At 43.4% G+C, this 10,535-nt stretch overlaps 1 protein-coding gene across 1 annotated transcript; it reads right to left on the bottom strand.

The window, feature by feature from the left end:
• Positions 1 to 938: 938 nt before the first annotated feature.
• Positions 939 to 9,960, bottom strand: nptxra (neuronal pentraxin receptor a; the record flags this gene model as incomplete). The annotated part of the gene is made up of 5 exons (XM_083976407.1): positions 939 to 1,235; positions 1,822 to 2,001; positions 3,430 to 3,671; positions 4,128 to 4,410; positions 9,259 to 9,960. The coding sequence occupies 5 exons, from the start codon at positions 9,958 to 9,960 to the stop codon at positions 1,005 to 1,007; spliced, it is 1,638 nt and encodes a 545-aa protein (XP_083832533.1). The 3' UTR covers positions 939 to 1,004.
• Positions 9,961 to 10,535: the final 575 nt, after the last annotated feature.

The following is a 10,535-nucleotide window of genomic DNA, read 5'->3' on the forward strand; positions in this document are numbered from 1 at the left end:
ACCGAAGAGTAACAAAAATCAATTTGCTGCTTTAAAGGCTTATGCACCAGGCCATTTCTTGGCCGGGGACCAGAAGCGTCCTGGCGTATTTGTTGTCAGGTAGCTTGTCCAAGCCAAGAAACAGTTTGGCACAAATTCTACATAAAATGGTACACTGAGACTTTTAATCACTTATTATTAGAACATATTCAATATAGTGAGCTTTAGATACCGGTAAGCAGTTTGGTGGATCTCGTCATCGTTGTACAGAACCAGGGCCGGTGTTTACCTCTCTACCTGTCTTTACTCCAGGCTGGTATCTTTATACTTAGTGTACAGACACGAGAGTGACAGTCCTCTTCTCATTTAACTCTACAATTGAGTCAATTGGTGTGTTTCTCAAAATTATTCCTGTAAGTGTTAATAATAATATCAGCTTCTTAGCTAGCTAATCATACATGTTATGGTCTGCTAAGCTTCACTGTGTAATTGCTAACTAATTGGTTTATCTAGCAAAAGGTTTAACGGTTTTCTATGTAGACTCTTACATAGACTACATCGATACTTTTGCTAATTAGACTGCTAGCTAGTTTGCTAACAAAGCATAGAACATGGGAGGTAGGACCAACAAAATTTAAAGTATCCCAAATCTGGACGCAAATCTACTTTAGCAGAATGTCCTTTAATGCATTAAGTACATGTAGGTTAAATCGTGACCTAGACAGCAGCTTTATTTATGAGGGATCCCATTTTTTGTATTGCACATTTCTCCTTTACACCTCCATGATGGTTTAAGGTGTGATTACTAGAATTGGTGACGTGACTGCAAAGCCTCTACTGTGTAATATAATTATAAACCATCCATTTTCCACTTTTTACATACCTGTCGGTCCCTGCCACAGAGTCAATAGGAGTGCTAACGCTGGGCAGAAGTGATCCTACCCTCATCAAATGGCTACAACTTCCACCCTCACTCCTGCCTTTCTTTCACCTCCTCTTTCCTCAAAGCCTTTTCCACTTGTCAGTCACTGAGAGCTCCTGCTGTGTTTACTACATGGCTCCCCTGGGTGCTTGGAGGCTCCACCGTAAACCTCAATTCCGTTCTCCGTCCACGGGACCACGCAGCCCTGGGTTACTCTGCCGCAGCGAGCCAAGCTGGCTACCTGGCTAGACGACATTACCCGGTCCCAAAGTCCCACCTGGGACAGCTCTCCAACCAAGGCCTGGGATGAATCGAATCCTCCGCCGAGGGAATCCTGGAGAGAAACAAGTGTTGTTAGATGGATAACAGAGCCTGCGGACCGGTGGCAGCACAGTGATTGAAGGGCAAAAACACCTCTATACACAGCCGGCTGCCACCTCCAACACAACTGTGGACTTGCCTCTGGGAAGATTAAGGAGATGTGACAAAAACTGACCAGTATGACCGCAGGACTCTGAAAATAAAGAAGCCTGATGGGAGAGGTTGTTTCAGCTCTGGGGTCGCAGAGGCTGTTACTCTTGTTGCTGATGCCCACTTGTTTCACAAAACTAAGCACACACACATTTCACTCTCTAACTCACTGTGGCTAAGCTTGCATTGTGCTCAGTCTGAACTATTCTGCGTCCACTTCCTCAAAGTCTTTTCTGCTTTTATTTACTATATATTCTTAGAGCACGGAGGAGCCAGTAAGTGAATAGAGCCACAGCTGTTGGCAGTAAACTAACATTTGCTTGCAGTGCTGTCGTCAGCACAAGTCTGGAGGGCACCGCGAATTGGATTTCCACTGGAGTTAACTTGCTTTAGCAGCCTCTAATCAGTCAAAAATGTAATTCTTCCATTCAATTCTTCCATGCATTCACCTGTTCCTGCCCCAGCATGAGCACTCCTCCAGGTCTGATGTGATGTCCGGCAGCCAGTGAGTGGCCCTCGCCCCTCAGCTTTCCCCCCTGGTAGGCCTGCCAGGCTCCTCCCTTCTGGCTCCAGCTCACACAGATGTGCTGCCAGCTGCCTCTGGAGAGGTTCAGAGGTAACTGGGCCACCTAAGAATGAGATAAAATATTGCTCCGATAAAATAGATGTTTGCATTTTTGTGGTTGCCACTGTCCCATTCAAATGCAACAGCTAGTGGGAAATACATTTGCATGATTGTCGAGCAGCTATGGAGATATTTTTGACATCTACCCGGCTTCTTTTCTTTTCAGAAGTTGGTTGTTGTATAGTATTTCCACACTCCCAAAGACATTCTGCAACCTCCAAGGACACGTAGCTTTTCCTCCAGGCATCTATTACCATAATGACTTCATTGAATTATACCTAAAGCCACTGCACTGCACAACACAGCCCTGCAATGCTGTCAAGGTGATACCTCATTTGAACACATGAATGAGGCTATTTAGCTTGTCTGCTAAATTGGCTGTTTCATTTGATTTGTTGCACTTATTTGTATGCTAATGGAGTGCACTTCTTCCTCAGTAATAGTCATTAAAACATGTAACCAAGCCTATAATGTATTCCATATACATTACAATTGGCAAAGTTAAAAGATGTGGATGAGTCTCGTAGAAAGCAGCACTCCTGGGGAAGTGCTATGGTCATTATAATTGATCCAAAATATAGATATTTATACTGGTCGAAGTCAGTTCCCCCATTCTGTTTCCATCTCAATCAGTCCTGCAGATGAACTTTATGAAGAGTTACTGATGTAAAAGCTAAGGTGCATTTGTGATCAGATGGATTCACTGTGTGGCTTAACATTTTCATTCCTAGTTTTCCTCACAAAGGTAAAATGTGTCACAACAAAAATGTGCATAGTTGGCACCGTAAGTGTTTTATTGCTACAAAGATGAGTTGACCAGCAACATATCATATTCTCAAGACATACACTTTGGTCTCGGTACAAGACCCAACAAAAATCATATTATCAATTTTATGTTTTTCATGAAAATGAAAAGCAAGTTGACCATTCCAACTGTATTGGAATGGCATATTGCAGTTTCTATATGTGTAATCACAATGTGATGTTTTTTTGCATTGTGCAGACTCCTAATATATTTGAATGGATTGAGAAACTGTTGTTTCACATTTATGCTCACCAACAATACACTAACTGAATGCCATATATTTATGTCTGAGATAAATATTGATAGAAACAATGTGTTGTTTGATATATTGCATAACAATTTCCAATAATTTCAAATTAAAATTTGTGACTGTACTTCCAACGGCAATGCAGGTTATGAAAAACAATTTTTCTATTGCATGCTCCATTTGCGACTAGAATTTAAAATGAAGTCTTGCAGAACGAAAGCCTGAAAGGTTTGTGCAGAGCCGATACATTTTAGGAATTTAAACCATAAACAATTTGATATATGACCCCTATAGCGAAATTAATTCCTCTGGGGAAAATCGATCGTCAGGACAGATATACAGTACGTGCTTGGTCTCTTGACATTAGACTGATACAGCACCTTGTCATTGATGAGCAGCTCGATGGGGGTGTGCAGGCCTTGGAGCAGCACCAGTTCATTCGGCTGCTCGGGAACAGCGTAGGACAGAGGCGTACCGATGCCTCCCTCAGCGGGCCGCAGCCACAGGCACAGGGTGAAGGCTCGCAGCTTTGGGATGGAGTGTTTGACAACAGCGTACATGTAGTTTGTCCTTGTTGGGAAAGACAGCCTGTAGCCCTCTGGGAAAGAATGCCCGGGGACACCTGGGAAAAGAGACAGAGAAGAAAGCGAGACTTAGGTGTAAAGGGAAATCAGTTATGTAATTTACAGTTTGAAAAAAAGATCAAATGGACTTCCTGCTTTTCTCATTTCTCTGCGCTTCCTTCATATAAAAAACATCTGATGTGTTTCTTTTAAGCAGGGCATGAATTTAATCTTTCTGATCTTTCTTTCTGTTACATAAGTTAAACATAATTAATTCATCATAAAGAAGCCCCATGGCTTTATGTGATTAAGAGTAATGTAAAAATTAAACCTCTGAGGTCATTTTTATGACAGATTATTTATCATCATTAGACTTGATTCAATGCATGTGATTAATCACAGTCACGTGGTGTTTTTATCAGGATTTCATACATCTACTGTTTATATTTTAAGTCACACATTAAGTTGTGCCACCACATACACATTTTTTCTTTTTCTTTCTTTTAAAACCTCACCTTCCTCGAGCCCTGAAATTCGGTGCTGTAGTTTACTGAGGCTCTGGTCGATTTCCTGTCTGTGTTTCTCAGTTTCCAGCCTCAGGGCTTTTCTCTCTTTCTCCAGCAGCTCCACCTTCCTCTCCAGCTCCCCCTCCAAGTCTTCCATCCTCCAGGGCCCGTCAGCACCAGCTCTGTGCCCAGGATCAGCCAGCCTTTCTGGGCCGACAGACACCTCGCCTTCCTCCGCCACTCCTGAGCTGCCACCATCCGTCTGGTTGTGAGGAAACGGGCCAATGTCTGACTGCAGAGGAGGGAGACAAGGGATGACAACTGGCTCAGAGAGTTGGTTTTTACAGTCTGAGGAAAATCTGTTAAGTATCTCTCTGCCTGCTGTGGTGTTTATCTCCAGTTCATTATCATTACGTGTCAGCTGCATGCCCATGTGAGACAAAATTCTTACACCTAATCAATAATTGATTTCTCTGAAACATTATATTATGCCCGGGGAAACATCTAGGGGCTGATTTTAATAAGGTTTCACGGTGTAATGTTTTTACTTCAAGGAATATTTCACCATTTTGGGACATGATGATTTGTAGTTTTATTGGAGGCTGTGTGCAGGGCTGTTTCTTAGTTGGGCACAGTCACAGTGAGGTTGCTTGGTCCCACGCATAATCCCCTGGAAACGTTTATATTTCTAGTATTTGTTTTTTGTACAGGCTACATAAATATAGTACATTGATTTCAGAGGCGGGTAGGTGGATTTAGAAAAGGCTAGGCTACCTGTTTCTCCTTTTCAGTTCTTGTATTAAAGGAATAGCATTGAGTTCTTGACATTGGGTTGTGGTAGGTAGTCACATATAGGCAGTACATTGCCTGATGTACATCCAGTGCAGCTGTAAGGTGGTCACCAGGAGAGTGGCAGAAGAGTGTGTAACAGTCCACAGAAGCATGCTAAAACTTCCCATTCAAATCTGTCTTATACTGCTTCATCAGGTCAGCTGAGTAAATCACAAAGAATCCTAATACAGTGTACCCCAGTTATGTTTGTATACAAGAATGCAGTAGTCATGTGCAGAGCATCGCATTTCTCTGCTGGTCTAACTAAGAGCACACTGATTTGAATCTACTGCAAATAATATATTGTCTATATATTACTACCTCACACAACCCAACGTCAAAAACCCAAACTACCCCTTTAAGTCAGGCTGCCACTGACAGTAGCTTCATATTTAATGTAGAGTGACGTAAGGAAGTGAATTAGCGTTTTTCACAATATTCTCCAAATCCCAGAGGAAAATATTTGACTGTTTAGCTGAGTACTACAGTATGTTCAGCAGCTGGTCTGAAACTTTCTGTCTGCTGTCTGTCTGAAGTTTGCTGCTGAGCAGGTAGTGTCCATCTGGTTTTTAGAGCTTTTTCAGTCAAAACAGCTGCTTGTTCTTTTGTTGTTTGTTTTTGTCATTGTGGCCGTTAAGGCATTTATGGCGCAGCTACAGTGTCCAAGACAAATTTCCCTGAACGGGACAATAAAGTTTATCGTATCGTATCGTATCGTATTGCTGTAGCCAAAAATGGAGCGGAGAGAGGCAACCATGAGGGAAAGCTATAGACAGTGAGATGAAACTTACTTTAAAGCCATTATAAACTTCATGCGCTAGTTCTCTGTAGGTTCATCACTGACCTCTTTCATATTGTTATAGTGTTTTCACATTGTCATTTGATTTGTTATTACCATAGAAATGTTGATGACAGCTATTTAAAATTACCTGTGATTTAAAATTTCACATTTGAATCCCTGTCCAAAAGTTAAATGGATGACATTTGGCTATGAGTCAGATTATGTCCATGGGGATTTTTTTTTTTTCAATTAAACATAACACAACAAATAATTGAAAGTCAGAAAGGCTGCCAAGAGACTGAACTATTTTAGTCAACAACAAATTGCTTTGCTCCACTGTATAATGTTTCACCGGAGAAAAAAACCCCCTAAACCACAAGGGAAGGGATGTGGGAAATACAGAGCAAGCATTATGTATTACAGCCCACAGTAGAAATACACAGCGGAGACCACAAGGGGAATAATACAGTAAATACGTGCACACACTTGAAATACTGAAGAGTACATAAAAGCCATACAGTGGAGTGTGTGCACTGTACCATCACCACCCCTGGTGTGGTCTGTGGGATAATACAAACAGTTGTGTCTTACAGTACAACAGTGATGAGTACTTTGTGAAAATGTGACACTGTAATGATGACACGCAGAGGTCAGAGGTCAGGACCTTTGTCTCATATTAGATGCATGATGGATGTTCATCCTCTTTAGCCACTCTATCCCTACATCCTCTTCTCTAAGGCATACAGTCACATTTATAATTCACATCTCAAGTCTGCTGTGACCACTCTGCTCCAGTTGTAGCCAATAATGTTGACCACAATGTCGTCTCCTTTACTTATTCGCCGTAACAGTTGTGAAACTGAACCCAAAAATAACACATGTATTCATCTTGTGCACTTCTCTGTGATGCGTCTGCTTAAGTCATGCATATGCTCAAGGGGCGTCTTTAAAACCATAAACACCTTAGAGGGCCTTGCCATGACAGGTGATCTAGACTCAGAAATGTTTGACAGTTCTGGTATCAAGCCTGGGGTTAGGCCCCGAGGCAGGTATTTACATGTGCAGATGTCAAAACATTTCTGAATAGGAAGCTTATAAAGTTTTTTATTGCAACACCATCTCTTGCATAAATACATGAACAAATGTAGGATGGTTAAAGTGCGATAAATCTGTCGTTAAATGCAACGTGCCTCCACCTCACACTTACTCGACATGTTTGTACTTTCATGAAGTGTCATTGTGGAAATGTAATCTTGAATTTTGGGTATGAATTTAGGATTTTCTGGGATATTTCTAGTGATATGAAATCATGTTTCACTTCATGACATTTCCCTCAAAAACACAACTGTCAACCTCGTGTTGGTGTTAAAGGAAAAGTAGCTGCATCATCAAAGTCAGTGGAAGTCAGCCTTTGGGGAGCATTAATGGTGCTGCATAAAATTTTCTGCCAAATCATCAGGTAGATCATGAAATATATCGCAGGATAAGTGAAAAACATTGAGCTGCTGGTGTTACAGGAAAAGTCGGGGGGATGGTAAAAGTCTTGCATTCATCTCCTGGGAACCACAAAGTCCCTTATCCCCTTTATTAACTAACCATCGTCACAGTTTATAAGTCGACACATTTGTGCGTTTGTATTTTTATGTAAATACTGGAAGTATTCTTAGAGATGGTAATTGATGCAGCTCATATGATATCATAAAATGCTGAGGTCAGTTTATGCTCATATTACACCTAATTATATGAAAAGATCGTCTTTCACTTTATCAGTCGAATATATAATGATAATAATATAGACGACAATAATCCACATAGCCCATGCTATAAGATATTGCTCCTGGGTTCAAATATCAAAACAGCCAGTACAAAGAGTAAAGCCCAGTGTGGTGGATCACAATACTGGAATGGATCAGCATGAAAGCTGATCAGCACTGAGCCCTAGTGCACAACAACACTACTGGTGTTGCAGGAGAGAACTGAGTATCCAGAGAGTGTACACACCTGCAACCACGTCTCTGATCCAGCTGTGTGACTGGATGTTACTGCTGCTTCCGAACAAGCAGAAAACAGACAGGAATGTGCTGAAGCTGGCGTTTGATTAGATTCTAATGAGTGGTGTTGCCTGTTGTTTAATCCTTTCTGTCCTGACTCCTGACGAGAGGAGACGGGTTGTGTTTGTATAGGCTTGTAGAAAAATCTGTGGGCATCTGGTTGCTGGTATGAAATGATTACTGCGGGTATCAAAAGAAAGCTCGGTGACTTGAAGAACTTAACACAGTTAATTGACCTGACTAGCATTCCCAGATGAGTGCACCTCTTATATATTCACAGCATCTGATGTAAACACACCACACTGTGTTACTGAAGTAGGCCAAGTATCTCCTGTGCAAAGAAACTTGACTTGGATGACATGAGGAGCACAGTGGGGGTGAGGAAAGTCACACTATAGTTTAAAATATCACCCTAAGACTGTGAAATCCATTCACATTTTACTCCATCGGGGGGACACAGTGTGCAGAGGAGTTCCTTTTGTTCCTGAAAAGTGTCAAACATGGAGATTACAGTCATGCATTATGGAGCTTTTCATCTGACAGTAGCGATATGGAACAAAGAAAATGACCCGAACAGACATGTCCTACATAAAAAACTACCACTGAGTGAAGAGTGCTGTGCTGCGGAGAAGCACGTTCAGTCTGAGCTTTCAACAAATATAGGCACCTCATAAATTATGGATGGTGTTTCTTTAGCCAAAAAATTAGGTTATACATCATTCGATTCTGGACAGATAAGAGCACGATTCATGTTACTCTGCTATCTTCCCTCCTCCTCCTCCTCCTCCTCCTCCTCCTCCTCCTGCTGCTGCTACCCCTTTTCCTCCCCCTCCCCTTATCTTTATCATCATCTCTCCTCTCCCTCCTCCCCCCTTGTTTACCTGCCTCTTCACCTCTCTTTTAATTTTACATTTCAATCTGTTGTCTTGGCATGATAGATGAGCAGCCACAGCAGACTACCCATGCCTCACTAAAAGCATGAACAGGTGACAAAATTTGGAAATGTTGAAAAATGTAGTGTCATTCCTTTGTATAGTTTCTTTCACTCAAACTCCACTTGTGCTGTTTTTGAATACTAATTAGTGAATAGCTTCCCTTGTTGATGTTATTTACCAGACATCTGACTGCCAACATCCAGTCTCACACCCAAGCCTTTTGGACATCTCGCTTGTTCTCATGCAACATTGAAGACCCCTGCTTTCAGAAAGCACTCATGCATGCCCAGACAGCCTAAAAGGAACTATAGAGTGAAGAAGAGACAAATATAGTCATAGATGTCAGTTCTGATAATTACTTATTGCAGTAGCTGGAGAATTTCAGAATGAAGAGATCCTTCTTTCATGCCCCCCTCCAGTATCCCATCATGTGGGACCAAAGGCGGCTCCCTGGGACCAATTATGCCTCTTGTCAAGTATTGTTTTAGTTGGATTCACAGGATGATCTATGAGCAAGAGGGGGTTTCTCACACTCTACCTACCTCGAGTTTCTCTATGCGGTCTTTGAGCTGAGTGATAGCCTGCTCCAGTTCATCCACAGCCCTGACGGTGAGCAGGTGCACACTGTCCGATGCGGACCCCGGGCTGTCCCGCACCATGATCCGCTCCGGGTGCCCCCTCTCCTCCTCCTCCGCACCTTTGCCCCCCCACAGCCCCGCAGCGCTTCCGCCCCTGCCGTCCAGCCCCTTCTCACAGTCCGAGAGTTTCCCCGTCAGCTCCCTGATGGTCCGCTGGTCGTTGAGTATCTGGTCTTTTTGCTGCAGGACGGTCTGCCGGAGCTCCTCCGCGGTGGTGCGCAGGTAGCCCCAGTCTTCTCCCGCGTACAGCGACGGGTCGTCCGCTTGTTGCTGAAAGTTTTTCGGGTTGCACTCCCCGGCGGGGATCGGCGTGCAGATGAGTCGGCTGACCGTCGGGTCATGTCCGGTGAGTCCAGTGACCCCGTCCAGCCCTCCGAGCCCGATGTTGAAAGTAGGCGCTTCTGAGTCGGGTGTTTCAGAACCATGGAGAGCGCCCAGAGACCCGGCCCTGGCCACCGAGCCCCCGGCAGCGGGGGTCTGCGCGGCCAGGTCCGGATACAGCGAGTGGTTGTCGGCTGCAGGTTGCTGTTGTGCCGCGGCAGCCTTGGAGGATCCGGTGTGGACGGCCGCGATGATGCAGATAACCGCTCCGATGAAGGCCACCATCCCGGCGGCCAAGATAATAACAATGAACTTCAGGGTGGCGGCTGGGGCGATCGATTATTAGAAAAACCTAATAGGCTAATAATTGTAACAAAAATAAATAAATAAATAACACTCCTGTTCTGGAAGAAACTCAAAGCTCCAAAAACAGCGGAAAAGTATGAAACGGTCTTCCTGCTTCTAAATCTAGTGAAAAAAGAAATCCCTCCTCACTTTTCCTCCTCTCCGCAAGAACAGACGATTAGAAAACGAGAGATCCGCGCCATAATTTAGTGATCATGCAGTCAACACAAACCATCAGAAACAGGCAGCCCGCGTTACACATCCTCCCCCTGTTCAGCGCGCATGTCTTCCCTATTCAGGCAAAATCCAGCCTGTTACTGAAGCAGAATGAGAGAGAGAGAGAGAGAGAGAGAGAGGGAGAGGGAGAGAGAGAGAAGCAGGGGTGACAGAGAAAGAGAGAGAGAAGGAGTTAGTCGTGAGGACAGGGCTGCTCCATTCAGGCTGATAACTCACTTTTTTTTTATTTTATTCTTCTTCTGTTGCCTAGAGGAAACTTTTCCTCAAATGTACTGTAA

The sequence above is a fragment of the Trachurus trachurus genome (assembly GCF_905171665.1).
Source record: "Trachurus trachurus genome assembly, chromosome: 8".
NCBI lineage: Eukaryota > Metazoa > Chordata > Actinopteri > Carangiformes > Carangidae > Trachurus > Trachurus trachurus.